Below are 17,522 nucleotides of genomic sequence, written 5' to 3' on the forward strand. Positions count from 1 at the left end.
GTTGACAACTCAAATGACGGAGCGGCAATCAATAAGCGCTACAGATTTTGAACTTCCAGTTGAGCCTGACACAACGACTCCGGGTGGTAAAATCCGTGGAATCATTCGTGGTGACTCATTTAGACTTGATTCTCATTCCGGCAATGTTTATGATGTCGGCAGCGCTCCAGGTGCAAATCCTGCTGAAAGCCCTGCATGTAACCCATTGTAAGGAGAAATCTGATCACACCAAGAAATATCTACGCTCCAGGCACACCATTGAGCGATCACACCGCCACCATGCATGCCATTACCAAAAGGTAGACATTGTATTCGATCACCAATCACCGCTGCATCATCGATCATGCTTGCGGAAGATCGATCGGAGACTTATCTCTGATTCGATATAGCCCTAGATTCACAGATTGCGTGTCTATGCAGTAAATATCTGGTATGTAGTACTGCATTCCAAGGTAACCTTATTCTACCTCAGACCCCGAGGTGTCTTTATTGGAGAGCAACATAGGGGAGTGGCTGTAAGGGGGAGTTCCTTCAATGGCCACTGCTTTCGTAACCTCGACCCATAGTGGGAAAGTCACTGGTGCCATTGAAACTGACCGTGTAATTGCTTTGATAGAAGATATGGAAGCGGATCTACCTCCCTCCCGTGATCTTGGACGGTAAGATCTTCAATATTCTACTTTGAAATGGATCGTATTGCTGAAGTATGTAGGTTCTCAACAACCCAGTTCGATGAGACTGCCATCAATCTCATGGTCGCAGGTAGTCTACGAAGCCAACCATGCATTGAGGAGTACCCATCTCTAGCAGAGTGAGCGGTTTTCTCTCAATTATGTATTATCCAATCATGAAAAGATAGCTAACGCCATTATCTCAACCTAGCTTCCGAGAAAAGTGTGTCTCTATCCTCGCCAATCTTTGGAATGCTCCAAGTGGCTTCTTCGGTGCCGCAACGACAGGGTCATCCGAAGCCGTTCTTCTTGGTGGTCTTGCGATGAAACGACAGTGGCAGCTTAAGCCTCCTGCTTGCCTGAACTCTCCTCCTAATATCATCATTGGTGCGAATGCACATATTTGCGTCAACAAATTTGCGGATTACTTCGATGTCGAGGCAAGAATTATACATGTCAGTGAGAAAAGTGGATATGCATTTGATGTGGAGGCCTTGGGAGACCACTTGGATGGGAATACAAGTATGAATCCCCCATATCATCAGGGTCATGTGCTGCTTTTCCGGTGCTGATTTGTTTTAGTTGGGGTCTTCTTGACTCTGGGGTGTCTACCTACACTGGACATTATGATCCAGTCCAACACGTTGCAAACGTGCTGGATGAGTACGAGCTTCGCACAGGAAACAATCTCCCCATCCACGTCGATGCAGCAAGTGGTGGCTTCATTGCACCTTTTACTTCCACCAACGCAAACGGCATCTGATGAGAATACATCTACCCTTCTCCTCTCATCAGCAGCTGATACAATCCTATCCTGATAGGGACTTCCGTCTTCCTCGAGTCCGGTCCATCAATGTCTCAGGGCACAAGTTCGGCATGGCACCTCTCGCGGTAGGATGGATAGTCTGGCGTGAAAATTCACAGATTCCACAAGGCCTCCTCCTTGAATCTTCTTATCTTCGGGGAACTTTGAGCAATTTCTCTTTGAGTTTCTCGAGATCTGGGGCACCCGTCGCTGCTCAATATTATTATAACTTCCTTCGGTTGGGGCTTGCTGGGTACCAGGATAGGACTCGGAGCTTGCTCGATCGGGCTGGTCGTTTCAGTGTCCTACTGGAACATACGGGGCATTTCCTCTGCTTAAGTGATGCTCACCGGCAGCAGACTTCAGGTGCTTGCCAGACGCTTTGTCGTGGGCATGATCAACCTGCTACTCCTGTGCTTCCGATTGTGGTGTTTAAACTTACTGATCGTGTTCGACGACAGTATCCTAAGCTGCAGCTATCGGACGTAAGTGATGCCATGCTTGACTTGAAGGTTTCCATTCCGAGTAAGTCGCTGCCGGTTTCCTCTGGAGTATCATTCATTGACCTGGTTTCAGATTACACTTTTCGGGGCTGGGGAGCTAATGGGGAAGATTACGAGGCCATGCGAATAGTGCTTCGCGATGAAATGACGACTGAGCTTATGGAGGAGGTGTTGGCAGGCATCACTCAGGCAGTTGAAAGGCTTATGGATCAGGTATCCATGGGGTAGATGAGCTGTGGCTCATATGGCTACTTCGGATATTTGCCATAAGTTGCTCCGGTAGGCACTCACAAAATGGAATGGAATAAGTTTTAGCAAGAGCAATGCAATAGTAACTGTACAAATATAGTGGAATAGTCTAACCCACAGGAAACAAGTCTAAAAGAAGTTTAGATCAAGCGCCTAAATTAACTCAGCAAAATGCAAAGCAATAATTCCATCAAAAAAAAAAAAAAAACATCGGGCTAATGTATATTTCAAATGCGATAGGCTGAAGCGGAAGCATAAACTCGTGACATCGTCATGTCGGCAACTTTTCAAGGTCCTGATACAGATCAAGGGACGTTTGCTTCATCGTCGTCCGACTTGTAGTTTCCATCATCGCTGTCCTCGCCCCAGCCGTCTGCTTCGAGTGATCGGCCCCGGATTCCGAAGCTCATGATGAACCCGATGAAGGAGACGGCGCCGAAGACGCCAAATGCCAGGGCTTCACCCTTTGGTTGGATCTTGGCTGTGAGAGAGAATAGTCCGCCGGAAAGGAACGGGCCGACTGCTCGCCCGGCTGCGGAGAGGGTCTGGGCGAGACCATTCAGCGCACCTAGAACGGCATGATTGGGTGCAGAATTCGTAACCAAAAGCAGAGCGCTGGTCAGACCACCCACGGAGGCTATGGTCTTAACTAGCAATACGAAGCACAGTTCGACCGCCATGAGCGCGGACTTGCCAGTCAAGCTCTCGGTGTTTGTGCTCTTGTACCCGATGAAAGGCATCAAGATGAATGAGACGACGAAGCCAAAAAGACCCGCACGGTAAGACCATCTATTGCCCATCTTATCGCGCAGGCGATTGAAAATACAAATCTGGAATATGATGGTAACAATACCAGCAAATCCTTGTGAGAGCCCAATCTCGGAAGGGGTGAGTGATCGTCCCGCCGGGGGTTTGGCTTGCGCAAAGATGGGAAACAGCGAATTGAAAGAAACGTTGCAGAAGGCAAAGATCAAGTAAGTCACAAGAAGCAAGATGGTATCCCGAGTGAAGATCTCATCCCAGGCAAGTTCTTCGTGGTGTCCGAGTAGGCTAGATACCTCGGATGCAGAATCCAGGTCACTGTCGTGGTCTTCGTTTTCTGTGCCGTGGTGATCATGGGGATATGGGACCGCCTGTGGGACCGCCACATAGGTCGGCCGGCGAGAAGAGCTGGTAAATTGCCACAGCCAGGTGAAAAGGCTGCGCACCTTTTTACCAATCTTAGGAATACTCTCTGCGTCTTCCAGGCTCTCTTCTAGGAAAAGAGTCGTCAGAGCAAAGTCCACCAGAAGAATGATGGCAGACACGAGGTTTGGCGCAAGATACGGGTAGGAATTTTTGTTTCCAGTAAAAGGGTTCGTTTCAAAGATCAAAAGTCCTCCCAAAAGAGGACCGGTTATACCTCCAATGCCGTACAGAACAGGGAGGTATGTGAAGGCCTGTGACTGGTTGCTTCGGTCGGTAATTTCTCCCAGACATGTAGAGACCAGCCCCTGATTGCCATTGACCACACCCATCAGCGCCTGCACTGCGATAGCTTGTCCAAGGGTCTTGCAGAAACCGAATGCGACGAAGCACAAGGCAGTCAAAAAGGTGCCAAGTAGAATCACCGGCTTACGACCAACACGGTCCGAGAGCCAGCCCCAGAAATAATTTGTGCCAAATTGGGCCAGTGCAAATGCCGATGCAATAGTCCCAACGTACACGCCTACTTGACTCGGCTCCACCTCGGGGAACGTCGATGCCATGTCGGGCAGATAGGGACTGATCGAGTTCAGCGCAGTTTGCTCAGCCAAGGCAATCATGGCAAGCACGGCCATTTGCTTCTTCGGCAACGGCGATTGTGTTCCTTGGTGATCAGTGGCATCATGGTGGAGATCGTGAGAGCCATCTGCTGAGGACTCGGACTGGCCCGAGTTCGGTCGTCCACGCGACTTGGGCGGAGGGGTATCAAAGGTCTGGTAATGCTGCGTGGAAGAGCGGCGATTCAACGAGACTCGGTCTGAGCCCGGCATAGTGGCAGCACACCGAGGGGTTCAAGAGGGAATGCGCTTCAGCTCATACGATCGTGCCGGTTGTAAGCGCAATGGTGTCGTGTGAGAGCTCGTGCAACCGTCTCAACCAAACACTGCCAGTTGAGGAGGTACCCGGTAGAAGTTCCGAGCGGCTATAAGCTAATGAGGGAGGTATTTTCAGGCAATTCGAGGTGTTGCAGTGGTCAGGATCACCACAATCGGGAAAGCAGGGAAGCCCTGATTATGTAAGCCTGTGGATGCTGACTCATTGGTTCTAGCCAGCGGTGGCGTAGTAATTATTCATGCAGCTTCAATGCCTACAATATGTGCAGATGTGTTGTTTACTTATTATTGGACCGGCCCTTGCAGCTGAAGATCCTCCTCTCATTCCTCGCAGTTAATTATCCATACTCTAGAGTAACCAAACACGCGTAGGGAGGCTTTCTTTTCTTTGTCCAGGGCACGTGATGGGCTATGTCATACCATTTATATCATTCCAGATTGGGCCTAGCTCGTCGAATAGATATCAGAACTGCCATTGAGGAATAGCAACCTGCCCATGTCCGTGGCCCATTTTCAATTGGGGTCATATTGAGTCAAACAAAAGACGCAAAAGGCCTAGGAAGCTCTGTCAAAATGTCAATGAAAGGGTAGATTAATATGCCTTCGAGAGGTAAAGCAAGCGATAACAGGCAAATTGAATTTCTACAAGCAGGCAGCCCTACCTAAATGGCTTGTAAATAGTTCTTTCTACATAGGATATGCAGTGAAATCAGTCTCTATTACAGTAAATACCTAGCTTTAGTAAAGGGGAAGTGCTATACAAAATTGGTAACATGGCCCTTCCGAAAACTCCGTAATGAGCCAAATTGTACGACATCTTGAATGATATTTATCTGCAAATATGTGGAAGCAGCACTCAAGGCACGGATGTTTTTTATGGGCTTGCGAGTGCTCATAGGGTCACTTGTTTTCTTCTCGATATGTGTTGCGAATCTACTGTTATGGAGGTCTGGCGATCTCGGATGCCCCTGCGTAAGCCGACATTTGTTACTGTTGGTGTTTCTAGCCTGGCACTTCCAGATATGCAAGTTGAAATCACTGTAGAAACTATTGCGCTAGATTGAAATTGGCTTATACTCGAGGAATTGATACTGAGTTAGTTCTCCAATTGCCACCCCTTTGTTTTTGTTTTTGTCTGCAGCAATGGAGTTCAATAGTCAAGTGCTCTGTATAAAAGCCCAATGCATTCCAACGCGTCTTGCTCTCCTCAAGCAGGAAACCTCTGCAATTATAATACCTTATTGTGAAGCATATGCTCATCATCGCATTCTGTCTGTAGAGCTGGTACTTGATACTTGATACTGCAAATGGATAAGTTAGCCACTCAAACCACAATTCGAAGAAAATTGTGGACGAAAATAGGATCTCTCGGACACAATGAAGAAAGGAGTTGCTGCATTATACTATTGGTATTCGAACTGTAGAAGCTTATGAGCACATCTTTCAATATTTGGAACAAGTCTGGATGCTCTGTTATATTTCCCTGGTCGATCCCCATTACCATTTCCATGTAGCCAGCCAATGAGCTGAAAATTTTATTCCATTTGAACTCTGTATCCATTGAAGTTGACCCGGTGGTCTCCGAATACCAGAGAAAATCATAGGAGATCAATACGGCTCTCATAAATAACCTTGCATCGATTTGCGGTCAACGATGTTTATCCGTTACGCACCAAAAGAACAAAAAGAAGGCATGTCAACAATTGTGTCACTTGATCCTTGTCTGTCTAGATCTGCAGGGCTACTTTATTTGTTTTGTGTCATGGAACATCTGCGAATCTAACAGCAATAATCTTACACTTTGAAGTAGCATGATCAGTATCAAATATCATCACCTCAGCCCTGGCCCATGAAGATTGGTATAATACATACGCTGTTTAGCGTTCAAATGCGACATAATCATCGGGGGGTTATTTCGTTAGGCTTACGGATAATCAAATCAGAAAAATTGGATCAACTTTCCTAGATATATATCGCCACGAGTAGCTCGGTCCATTCGACGAAATCAACGCCCGTGTGTTATTGATTCGATTTAGTTATTTTTTACTAGTCTGGTGTCTCAAATATCACCATTTTATATATTTCTTCAATATCAGTCGTTTTTGACGATTGGGGGTGTTTTGATTGTGACCATGTGTGCAACTATTGAATCAACATTGTGCCCAATGACATAATGTCAAAAATGGCAATCTCTTTCATCAATCAGCCAAGTGGTCGAGCAGTAACTCGGTCATTCAATCTTCCTTGGTCTAGTGGTGATGATTTCCGCTTGTCATTAACACCGATAAGCGCGGGAGACCGGGGTTCGATTCCCCGAGGGAGAGTTTCTTTTTGCCCATCATTTAGGATGGGCTGTAATCGCAGAATTTTTTTGAAATTTTGTATTCACCTTATTCTTCTCTAAATATCATATGAAAATTGACTTGCAATTACCTGCAATTTTCATGCAGGGTCAAGTGGTATGTATGCATACGAACATGAGTGGCATGCCAAGTGGATCCCTCGACGCAAACCCTAAGAAAATTCTGTCGCCCCATATAGCATTACCGGGCCTCTCCATTCATCAAGGCCGGCTGGCCCAATGGCAAGGCGCTTGACTACGAATCAAGAGATTGCAGGTTCGACCCCTGCGTCGGTCAATAACTTTTTGCTTTTGAAATTGTGCATGGTGGACAAGAAGACGTGTTGTATTTTTGCTTCGAAAACAGAGTAGTGGCTGTGAAGATGTATAATGGTAGGGACAGCTAGCTGCCTTAGGCCTACTTTTGTGCAGGTCAACACTGGAAGTTAAAACACGAAGCACGTGGTATCTCAAGATATAATTGGAACTAATGTCAAGCAAAGGATATAAACAAATGCAATAGCTAAAAAGATGAAACGATTATGATAAGGGAAATTCACTTCATCACTTCATCAATAAACTGACAGCCCAGGGAACACTAAGTCCCCGCAAATCACCATAGTGCTGCCCAACACCGAGGAAGACAATAGGAATACCAGTAGCATGAACCATGCTAACAAGTGTTCCAACCATATCACCAACAGTATCACACTTGCTGATGATGAACCCATCCAGATTCCTGCCTGTGCCGAAGGCCTGGTTGAAGTTGCGTGCTTGCATGACACTATCTGTGCCAACGAGAGCTTCGCCAACCATGAAGATCTTGTCCGGGTTAGCGAACTTGGCGAACTTCTCCAGCGAGGACATAAGACGCTGGTCATTGTGGCGGCGACCGGCTGTGTCGATTAGGACAACGTCGAACTTTTGGGCTGCTGCGTAGTCGACAGCGTCTTTGGCTACGTTGGCTGCATCCTTGCCATAGCCCTTTTGGTAGATCTCCACGTCACCTGCGTTCTCGCGGACGCTCAGTTCCTTGAGACGGTCTACGTGCACCCGGAGTTGCTCAACGGCCCCAGAACGGAAGGTATCGCAGGCTGCCACGAGCACTCGGTACTTGTTCTGCAGGAGGAAGTAGCAGATCTTGCTCAGGTTGGTTGACTTGCCGACACCGTTGACACCGACGATAGACATGACGTACGGCCGAGGAGTCTGCGACTTGGTAGTGGGAGCAGTCACGGCGTTGATCTCACGTAGCAGATCCAACGAGGATGTTGGGGTCAGGATATTCCGCAAAGAAGACTCCATGGCGACTTGCAATGCAGCATCGGCGCTTTGGAAGTTGCCAGTCTTCTTTCCAACCATCTCCCGCTTGACTCCATCGCAGAGACGGACAGCAGCTTCGCGAGCAACATTCTTCTTCAAAAGATGCTCCTCCATCGCCTTCAGAGGCTTCTCAAGATCAGACTCGGTCAAGACCTTTCCACCAACAATGTTGCGGAAAAAGCCTCCAACGGCATTGAAACCGGAACCAAGAACACCAGACGATTCGGTAGATTTGGCCTTGTCCGCATCGGCTTGATCCAGAATGGATTGGACTTCCTCGCCCAACTCCTTCAGCACGAACTGACCCTTGCCAGTTCTGCGACCCATATCGCCCTCAGAGACGGCCTCCACCGCCGGAGCAGTAACCTCTCCCTCATCAGCGGGGGCAGAGTAATCGAGGATCTCTCCGTCATCCTCATCTGCCATCCCGCTAGCATCCCATCTGCGCATTTTCTTCGCGGGGGCCTTAGCAGGCTTTCCCTTGCGAGAAGTTTCATCGCCAGATGATGCGTTGGCGCTCGAGTTTGCAGCCTTGCGCGCACGGCGAGAAACACGACCTCCTGGCCCGGCCTTTGCGGTAAGAAGATGGCCCTTGACGGGAGTCGAAGATCTAGAAGTATCAGGTGTGGCCGGTGGCGTTCCCTCGTCAGAGGTTGCCCCGGCTAGCACAGCTCTAGGCTGTGCTTTGTGTTGGTCAGCATGGAAGTCGTTGGTTGTGGGACGATAAGTAGGATCATACCTTTCACCAGGCCAGGGACTGGTGGCGGCGGCGGGCCTCCATTATCCGATGAGACAAGCGGGTCTTTCTTTTCTGTCTCTGCCTCATACTGCTCGGCGAAACCTCCTGAGTTGTCTTCAAGCTCCCGGACTTGCTGCTCAAAGTATTGATCGAATCGGTAGTTCTGGATTCTCGCGCGATTTCCTTTCACTTGGTCCCTGTAGAGGTCGATGAAGATGGTCGAAATATTCTCCAGAAGTTTGTCAATCCATCCGAGGTGAAGTAACGACTGGTAAACGGCCTATACACGTTCACAATTAGTTTCGAGTTCGGCATGGCGATCTCGATGGGCGCATGCGCAGACGTACCACGAAGATCAGATCAAACTCCTTGACACGCTTCCATTTGAGCGTGTATTTCTCCTTCTTGAATGCTGGCGACACTCCCGTTGCGCTGGGCACGACCTTTTCCTCAATGAAGACGTCGTTGATCAGGCTGTTGATAACGTGTGCGCCCACTGGAGCATACGACTTGGACCAGAGGACCACACCGGAAGTGGTTAAAATCTCGAAAGCCTCCAACATGCTGAGCAAGTAATCAAAGAATCAAAGAAGCCCGAAACGCAAATTGAAGTGGGAGTGGGAGGGAGGGTATCCGGGGACTGGTGGCGGAAGTTGGAGATCTCGGGAGCGGATTGGACCTTCAGCCACGTATAAACACTTTCCCTTCCTCGTTTCCACCACTTCGCCACCAAACTTTCCACTCTTTATTCGTCTATCTCCTCTTGTCCTTCTTCACTATGTATCGCGGTTCGTTCGCTCCGCCGCCTGCGCAATCGCCCCCCTTCATCACCCAGTCCCGCAACATGTCTCGACAGTGCCTATGATGCGCTCACCACCTCCTCCAGCTCCCCAACAACCCCCAAGTGCTGGCTATGGTGGGAACCCATACCAGCCCTCGCCTGCTCAGGGTGGCAGTGGCACATATGCTCCTGGGTTCGGCGGGTTCATGAACGAACCCACGGCGCAGATGGGTTTCCAGGTCGGCAAGAGTGCAATGGCAGCTGGCCAGGAATATATGGAACAGAATGTATGCACATTTCCCTTTCTTTCTTGCTATTCACATCTGACTAGATAATAGTTCAATCGCTACGTCTCCATCCCCGCCCTTAAGCACTACTTCAACGTCTCCAACTCCTACGTCCTGAACAAGCTGGTTCTCGTCCTCTTCCCCTGGCGTCACAAGCCCTGGTCCCGCCAGCAGGCTCGACTGACCTCCAGCTCTGCTGGTCCCAATGGCCAGATCATGCAGCAGCAATACTCCTCCATGTTTCTGCCTCCGCGTGATGACTTGAACTCGCCTGACATGTATATCCCCGTCATGGCCCTGGTCACGTACATTCTGTTGTCAGTGTTACTGGCTGGATTCCGAGGTAACTTCCACCCAGAGCTTCTGGGCTCGATCACCACTACAGCTATTGCCGTGATCCTTTTTGAGATCATGTGCCTGAAGCTGGCTACATACATTTTGAGCATCAACAATGACTCCCAGTTGCTGGATTTGGTAGCTTACTCGGGTTACAAATTCGTGGGCATCATTGTGACTATGGTCGCAGCTGAGATCTTGAACCCCGGTCAGGGTACTGGGGGCTGGGTTGGCTGGACTGTCTTTGCTTACACCTTCTTGGCCAATGCATTCTTCTTGGTGAGCACCATACTTGTGACAAGTGGAAATTCGACATGCTAACATTGAATTACAGCTCCGGTCTCTGAAGTATGTGTTGCTGCCTGATTCGACCGACTCCGCCATGCACGCTGGCTCGATGCACACCGTGGCTCGCTCCCAGCGCAACCGCCGCACCCAGTTCTTGTTTGTTTACTCCTACGTTGTTCAGTTCATCTTCATGTGGGTGCTTAGTCGGGAGGGACCCTCGACATCTGGCTCTGCGTCGTCATAATCAGAAAGGAAGAGATTGCTGATATAGAATGGAGGAATGGACGGATAGCATAGGGAGGATGGAGTGGATGTCTGATTGGGCATTGCACGGGGTAACGATATAGCACGACTTATTGTAATCAAAATATTTGCATTTGTAGCAGTCTACAGTACGGGTACTTAGGAATAAGATAGCTACTGGAATACAAGTAAGAAAGAGGTGTTATAAAAGATATTGTATGTTGTATTGACTATAGACATGCTGATAACTGGAAGATTCTGTCGAAGGTTAGATATGGTTCACCGACGACTCAAAAGCAAATGGAAAAAGTGCAAAGTAATGAAGGTCCTCAGAGATCTTGGTAGTTATGGTAATATCATAGCCGTAGCTCAATTACTATCTAGGCGTGATAAGTTTTTTAATCATCGGACGGGAGAAGGAGAGAAGTGGTGCAGTGACCGGAAACGCAAGAGCAATGTAAACATACCTACTAGAGAGATGTCGTATTGAGGTGGTCCTTGAAGTCAAGGGTAAACCTAGAATCTTTGAACAGTCAGCGCGATGTCTTTCAAATGCAATGACAATATTGAGTGGAAGGTTCCAAATCAGAATATGTAAGAAAATTGAATATCATCCGGCAGCGCTGTATAGAGACCCCGGCGAGGGCCTCACAGACGCTGGGTCAATCGCAAATTACCGCATCATATGAGGAGGCAGAATGGGAAGTGAGATGAGCATACCATAGTTAGTGCATACGGTCAGATGCAATGTAGATCCATGGAAATCCAGTGGCAAATCATCAATTGCCAGACAGTTAAGTCTTAAGCAAAAGAAGAACTGCGGCTGACAGAAAAAAATATAAAAGCACGGGCCCGGAGAATAGTTAACCCTGTTGCTGAGCTAAGCAGAGCCCTATCGCTGCGAGTGGCCGATTAAGCGAGAATTGCGAGTTGTGGGCACATCCGGAATTTCGAGCCAACTTCTGGACAATTGAACTCTTTCGACAACCCATACACATACCCTCCGACCGTGAGTGCCTTCCACTTCTACACGCTACAAGAACACCCGCGCTGAATTTTTCGTCTAGAATTTCGACATGGCCGATATCGATGTCAAGGTCGCTTCCTGGAAGCTGGTTGAGGTTGGCCGCCTGGTGCTGATCCGCAGCGGTCCTTACGAGGGCAAGCTCGCCGCCATCGTCGAGATCGTGGACCACCGCCGTGTACGTTGAGATCGCATTATCCCGAAAGACCGACAGAAACAAGAAATTGCGGATTTGGATTTCGGAGATTGAGTCGGGAACATTTCACTGACATCGAACCAGGTCCTCGTCGACGGTCCCTCTTCCGAGGAGAACAAGATCGTTCCCCGTCACGTTCTTCCTCTCGCCCACGCTACCCTCACTCACTTCACCATCCCCCAGCTCCCCCGTGCTGCCGGTACCGGTCCCGTGAAGAAGCTCTGGGCTAAGAACGAGATTGATGGCAAGTGGGCCAAGAGCGCCTTCGCTCAGCGCACCGATCGCTCCGAGCGCCGCAAGAACCTGTCCGACTTCGAGCGCTTCAAGGTTCTCCGTCTCCGCAAGCAGGTATGTGAAACTGGTGGTTTAGGGGATCAGGCGCACATGCGCCTGGACCCTGATCGAACCAGATCAGATCTCAAATAGTGAGCAATCAATTAACTCCACAACAGGCTCGCTACGAGGTCCAGAAGTCCTACGCCAAGGTCCGCGCTGCCACCAAGGCATAGATGATTACGAGGTTTCGGTGCATGGGTTGAAGGAGGTGTCCTGGAAGGGTTTCCATTGCTGGTCCTCCAGCAAAACAGCTGTATGCATTATCAATGAACAGCAAAAATGATTCAAAATCCTTGATATCCCGATAGGGCCATTGTCATCGGTTTTCTTTCCTCCGTGGACTACTGTTATATCCCCAATTTATCCACGGGATCGTCTTGCTCTCTCCAAAAAAACCACAAAAATAGAAGCAGAGATGCGTAAATAATATCTTAACATTTAATCGACCAACTGTAAGTCTGTAGTTCTTAAAGTACCAGTGGTGATGTAGTAGTCCAGTCCATATAGGGCAATGTGTGCAGTCTGGGGTGGGCATCCGCTCGCTAACGATTTTCGGGTCGGCCGCACAGCTCTCATCTTCAACCTCAACAAAATCCATCAACTACCACCACAGCTTGATACTTACCTCTCAGGTACGTATTGTCATTGAACTCGTCCGAATCCTCGCCTTTTCACCATCAAATCCCGCCGTTTCCCGGATGTCGTGCGATTCGTGGGGGTCGACTCTCCCACCATGCCCGCTTTCCCACCTTTCCCACCATGACGACCTCAGACGGCGAAAAAACAACCACTAATCGAATTCTGTATCTCTTATAGGCACACATTCGCAAAAATGGCTGACCCTCGTGTTGAAGAAATCCATGATGACGAGGTCTCCAAGACCGTTGAGGAGAGCTCCTCTGAGTCTGGCTCCGAGGCTGGCGATGAGCCCAACATCCCCGCCGGTGCCTCCGTCGCTGTCCACTCCCGTGGTGAGAAGAAGGCCCGCAAGGCCATTGGCAAGCTCGGCTTGAAGCTCGTCCCTGGCATCACCCGTGTCACTCTCCGCCGCCCCAAGAACGTATGTTTGCGACCGTGAGATCTGCCACCAGCGTTGAAATGAAATTTGCATTGCATTTTCATGATCTGCACGTTGCTTTGTGGTGGTCTACGATATTCGAATTGATGCGCAGATGCTAATTGTGTTGATAGATCCTCTTCGTTGTTAACCAGCCCGAGGTCTACCGTTCCCCCAACTCCAACTGCTGGATGTATGTGGATCTACACTTTTCAAAGCACGAAATTTGAAACTGACACTCTATAGCATCTTCGGTGAGGCCAAGATCGAGGACCTGAACTCCCAGGCCCAGGCTTCCGCCGCCCAGCAGCTCGCTGCCTCCGAGGCCGCTGGTGACCACGCCGGTCACAACCACGAGGAGGAGATCCTCGGCAAGGGCAAGGCCCCCGAGGCTGAGGCCAAGAAGGAAGAGGAGGAGGATGATGGTGAGGAAGTTGACGAGTCTGGCCTTGAGTCCAAGGACATTGAGTTGGTCATGGCACAGGCAAACGTTTCCCGCAAGAAGGCCGTCAAGGCTCTTCGGGAGAACGACAACGATATCGTCAACTCCATCATGGCCCTCAGCATATAATGAAGGTGCCCCATTAAGGTTCTAGGGATTGGACGATGGTGCCCATAGTTGTACACAAATAGCCCAAAAACAATTGAACCCGACTTGTTCGACAATCAACTTATTAGTATATATATATGAAGTAGCAGTAAACAAAATATAGCTAATTACAATATTACTTAGGTATGCATGTATTTCGCTGACGGATGTTTTATACTCGTAAGGTCCCGGAACAATAGCTCACGTGACCCAACCTCCAAACCTTTCCGAGCGCTCCTCGTTTCGGCACCTCCCTGCACATCGAACTCCCCTCTCTTCTCCCCACCCCCAACCTCTATCATACCCGTCACAATGGCTGCTGTACGTTCCAATCCTCCTCTTCAGCTGGTGCACGACCAGTCTGTCCATCTCGATGGCACCCGCTAACCCCCCTTACCCGAACAGCGCAGCGCCGCTACCAAGATCGACTGGGCCAAGGTGTCGACCTCGCTCGGCCTCCGCGGTCAGACCGCCACCTCCCTCCAATCCTTCAAGAAGCGCAACGACGAGGCCCGCCGCAAGGTCCAGGTCCTGTCCGAGCAGCCCCAGACCATTGACTTCAGCCACTACCGCGGCATCCTGAAGAACAAGGCCATCGTCGACGAGATCGAGAACCACTTCAAGACCTTCAAGCCCGCTTCCTACGATGTCAACCGCCAGCTGAAGGCCATCGATGCCTTCGAGGCCCAGGCTGTTCAGAACGCCGAGGCTACCAAGGGCAAGGTTGAGGCCGAGCTGCAGAACTTGCAGAAGACCCTCGAGAACATCGAGACTGCCCGTCCCTTCGAGGACCTCACTGTCGTACGTATCTACTGTGGAAATTCTGTGTTGGAATTGGTTTCTTACATTGGTTTTTTTTTAGGACGAGGTTGCCTCCGCCCAGCCCGAGATCGACGAGAAGACCGCCTCCCTCGTCTCCAAGGGCAAGTGGATGCCCCCTGGCTACAAGGTATGTGATGACTGCTATTCAGTTAACTTTTCAGTGCTCATACAATTTATAGGAGCGCTTCGGCGATCTGTCCGCTGTCTAAGCGCGGACTCTTGTGGCCTCAAATCCGCCTTGTTATCCCTCGTTTCATCACACTACGTGATCATGTTGTTTGGAGCCAAGAATATGGCTATTTCGTCGGTAGATGGTCAGATACCTCCGATAGTGTGGTGGGCTGGGATGTGTATAGAAACATACATTGTCGTTCCGTTATCAATGTTTCAAGTGAAGTAAAGTGTGCGTAGTTGTTTCTGCTCTATGGAGTATTGCACAGATCGCATTTCTCTATAAAATGCATACATAAAACAAGGTGGTCATGTGAACAACAAGCTCAAGACTACGTAGCGAGCCAAAGATATATATCGAGACAATGCCACCCACAAAACCTTGTCATCTTCTACATCAAACACAGAAATAAACAGTGGAAATATGTAACATGCAACACACGATACACCATGCAACAGCAACAACAGCAATGGAAAGAGAAATACAAATGCATCAAGCCACATACCTAACGCTCCATGCGGAGCTCAAAGACGCCAAGACTCGCCTCATTTACCCACTTCCCCTCCCCTCGAGCTTCAATTCTCTCATTGGAGACGACTCTGCAAGCGCCTCTTTGCGATCAGATGCTTGCTCATTGGCATGCCTGTGCTGTACCCTGAGGTCATTGCATCCACTGAGATGAGATTTACTTGACGTCTTCGATCCCCAGCAGTAGATAACTGTTCGAGAAACACAGAAAAAAAACAAGCAAAAGCAAAGAAAAGCAACAGAAAGTCCATCTATATATCTCATTCAAGCTTTGCTTTACAACCGCATTGTTATATCTGCAACCTGCCTACAAAGCAAATGGGCCAACAAGACCCAGACCCAGACCCATTGCCCGCCCAATACTCGCGCCTGGAATCTCTCCCCGTGGAAATAATTCAGTTGATATTCCTCCACTGTCTCGAAGTAAATCTCCCGCGTGCCTCACCGCGGTTGAGTAACGCGCTCGCCAGTCCGCTACTGTATACCTGGCTTATTCGGCTGGCGTTTAGCAGTACGAACCCCAGCTCGCGCGAGGGATTCTTCACGTCGGACTTTTTGCCGCCGCCCTTGGACTTTTGGGCTTTGTCTTGGGAGGAACGGCAAAAGCTTCAGACTACGCTGCTTGCTTGTCGGTGGTGCACTTTTTCGCTGTTTAGACGGTGTCAGCGGGAGTATGTTGCTCATGCTATTCGGCGGAAATGTGCGGGCTTGGTTTTTCATCAGGATGATATGTCTCTCTTGGAGAATTTAGACGCTAGGTTTGACGATGTGGATGGGTGTGATTGGGCTATTGATGGAAGACGTGGAAAGGGGGATCTGGTTCTACCTGCGCAGTTGGAGACGGATTCAACGCCTTCGACTTCATCGTCTCGTATCGACCGCAAAGTCGCTATCTGGTTCCACTTTGGTGCTGTGCAGATCCGTGAACCGCATGAGGTATACTACGAAAATGATCTCTTTAGACTGCCTTGCTCGGTGGCTATTCGTCCTGGTCGTATTCCGGATAAAGTTCTGCGGTCTCCATGGTCAGATTCTCAGTTCAAGTTTCTACAGCTGCTGTCTACGGATTTCTATCTGGATGAAGATGAAGTGAGTCCTGAGCGCTCTTCTGAGATTACATACCGTCTCATCCGGAAACGAAAGATCGAGCCTTTTCGTCGCTTACTGCGCATGCCTTTCCGCGCTGCGAATTGTCGTGTGCCTGCTCGCTGGCCGTTGCAGTCTTCGCATTACTCCCTGGTTCGACGGTATGGGTCTGGCTCTGGGGATCCATTTGTTATGACTATCTTGAATGAACGCTGGAATGATATCCCTGCCGACGCGAAGGAGGACTTGCTACGATACATTGAGCCAGAGGGTGCAACGTGATGTATAACCACACCATATTGAACTACCAAAGCAGGTACTATCTCTACTCTTCATGTTTATACTACGATACCATGTGCATAGCGAAAGAAGAAATAAACGTCATATCCCATCATTTGATTCATGATTCAAAATTAAGAATTGCGCCTCGGGGTATGTACTCCAGATAGCAGAGCAAGAGGCAAAACAGCAAAGAAAATTAAGATAAAAGTGAACCGCTGCCATAATAATCATAGATCCCCACACCAGCCAGTATTATCCTCCATTGTGTAGGGTGTCAGAGCAAGAGCTCGCCGGGAACGAGGCTGCTCTCAGACTGAGAGCATTTTGTCTCAGACTGCCGATCGTCGTCCGCGTCGACGTTTTCCACAGTAACCGCAGGTGAGGCAGGAGATGAGAACGTCAATCACGGTGACAACGCCGCTGATGATGGCGTGGCAGATCGAACCGATTGCGTTGACGATGGCCATGAGGCAGCTTCCGATGGCGCGGAAGACGCTTTGGATCTGGGGTTGGGTTAGTGGATGTTGTTGACGTTGAAGTGGATAAGGGGACATACGCAAGAGACGACGGCACCCATTTTGAATGTGTTTTGGTATCAAGTGTTTTGAGTTGTGAAGGTGAAGTGTTTAGGACCTTGGGTTGGTAGTAGAAGTAGACTCCGAGCTGGAGGATGCGTGTGTGTGGACGGTTTTGTCACTGAAAGGGTTCATGGTGAAGGGAAGAAGGTAGAGGTCAAGGTTTAAATAAAGAGAGAGATTAATGACGATTGTTGCCTGTGAGCCCTGG

General features: G+C 49.2%; 10 protein-coding genes across 10 annotated transcripts; 7 read left to right on the forward strand and 3 right to left on the reverse strand.

The window, feature by feature from the left end:
- Positions 1 to 534: 534 nt before the first annotated feature.
- On the forward strand, positions 535 to 2,207 carry N7508_007217 (uncharacterized protein; the record flags this gene model as incomplete). Its single annotated transcript, XM_058465281.1, has 6 exons — positions 535 to 659; positions 713 to 811; positions 883 to 1,193; positions 1,254 to 1,371; positions 1,493 to 2,001; positions 2,053 to 2,207. 6 exons carry the CDS (start codon positions 535 to 537, stop codon positions 2,205 to 2,207), a joined length of 1,317 nt encoding a protein of 438 aa, XP_058319134.1.
- A 326-nt stretch (positions 2,208 to 2,533) lies between these two features.
- N7508_007218 (MFS transporter) lies at positions 2,534 to 4,243 on the reverse strand (the record flags this gene model as incomplete). The annotated part of the gene is made up of 1 exon (XM_058465282.1): positions 2,534 to 4,243. One exon carries the CDS (start codon positions 4,241 to 4,243, stop codon positions 2,534 to 2,536), a length of 1,710 nt encoding a protein of 569 aa, XP_058319135.1.
- Positions 4,244 to 6,479: 2,236 nt separating this feature from the next.
- On the forward strand, positions 6,480 to 6,949 carry N7508_007219 (uncharacterized protein; the record flags this gene model as incomplete). Its single annotated transcript, XM_058465283.1, has 3 exons — positions 6,480 to 6,629; positions 6,757 to 6,765; positions 6,848 to 6,949. The coding sequence occupies 3 exons, from the start codon at positions 6,480 to 6,482 to the stop codon at positions 6,947 to 6,949; spliced, it is 261 nt and encodes an 86-aa protein (XP_058319136.1).
- Positions 6,950 to 7,211: 262 nt separating this feature from the next.
- On the reverse strand, positions 7,212 to 9,272 carry N7508_007220 (signal recognition particle receptor subunit alpha; the record flags this gene model as incomplete). Its single annotated transcript, XM_058465284.1, has 3 exons — positions 7,212 to 8,653; positions 8,710 to 8,989; positions 9,057 to 9,272. The coding sequence occupies 3 exons, from the start codon at positions 9,270 to 9,272 to the stop codon at positions 7,212 to 7,214; spliced, it is 1,938 nt and encodes a 645-aa protein (XP_058319137.1).
- A 298-nt stretch (positions 9,273 to 9,570) lies between these two features.
- On the forward strand, positions 9,571 to 10,645 carry N7508_007221 (protein transporter YIF1; the record flags this gene model as incomplete). Its single annotated transcript, XM_058465285.1, has 3 exons — positions 9,571 to 9,777; positions 9,829 to 10,392; positions 10,448 to 10,645. The coding sequence occupies 3 exons, from the start codon at positions 9,571 to 9,573 to the stop codon at positions 10,643 to 10,645; spliced, it is 969 nt and encodes a 322-aa protein (XP_058319138.1).
- Positions 10,646 to 11,720: 1,075 nt separating this feature from the next.
- Positions 11,721 to 12,373, forward strand: N7508_007222 (60S ribosomal protein eL14; the record flags this gene model as incomplete). Its single annotated transcript, XM_058465286.1, has 3 exons — positions 11,721 to 11,846; positions 11,949 to 12,212; positions 12,317 to 12,373. The coding sequence occupies 3 exons, from the start codon at positions 11,721 to 11,723 to the stop codon at positions 12,371 to 12,373; spliced, it is 447 nt and encodes a 148-aa protein (XP_058319139.1).
- A 659-nt stretch (positions 12,374 to 13,032) lies between these two features.
- N7508_007223 (nascent polypeptide-associated complex subunit alpha) lies at positions 13,033 to 13,828 on the forward strand (the record flags this gene model as incomplete). Its single annotated transcript, XM_058465287.1, has 3 exons — positions 13,033 to 13,260; positions 13,392 to 13,450; positions 13,504 to 13,828. The coding sequence occupies 3 exons, from the start codon at positions 13,033 to 13,035 to the stop codon at positions 13,826 to 13,828; spliced, it is 612 nt and encodes a 203-aa protein (XP_058319140.1).
- Positions 13,829 to 14,158: 330 nt separating this feature from the next.
- On the forward strand, positions 14,159 to 14,877 carry N7508_007224 (F1F0 ATP synthase subunit d; the record flags this gene model as incomplete). The annotated part of the gene is made up of 4 exons (XM_058465288.1): positions 14,159 to 14,167; positions 14,252 to 14,647; positions 14,709 to 14,795; positions 14,848 to 14,877. 4 exons carry the CDS (start codon positions 14,159 to 14,161, stop codon positions 14,875 to 14,877), a joined length of 522 nt encoding a protein of 173 aa, XP_058319141.1.
- An 809-nt stretch (positions 14,878 to 15,686) lies between these two features.
- N7508_007225 (uncharacterized protein) lies at positions 15,687 to 16,736 on the forward strand (the record flags this gene model as incomplete). Its single annotated transcript, XM_058465289.1, has 1 exon — positions 15,687 to 16,736. One exon carries the CDS (start codon positions 15,687 to 15,689, stop codon positions 16,734 to 16,736), a length of 1,050 nt encoding a protein of 349 aa, XP_058319142.1.
- Positions 16,737 to 17,065: 329 nt separating this feature from the next.
- On the reverse strand, positions 17,066 to 17,313 carry N7508_007226 (uncharacterized protein; the record flags this gene model as incomplete). The annotated part of the gene is made up of 2 exons (XM_058465290.1): positions 17,066 to 17,239; positions 17,293 to 17,313. 2 exons carry the CDS (start codon positions 17,311 to 17,313, stop codon positions 17,066 to 17,068), a joined length of 195 nt encoding a protein of 64 aa, XP_058319143.1.
- Positions 17,314 to 17,522: the final 209 nt, after the last annotated feature.

The sequence above is a fragment of the Penicillium antarcticum genome (assembly GCF_028974205.1).
Source record: "Penicillium antarcticum strain IBT 31339 chromosome Unknown utg000006l_segment0_segment0, whole genome shotgun sequence".
NCBI lineage: Eukaryota > Fungi > Ascomycota > Eurotiomycetes > Eurotiales > Aspergillaceae > Penicillium > Penicillium antarcticum.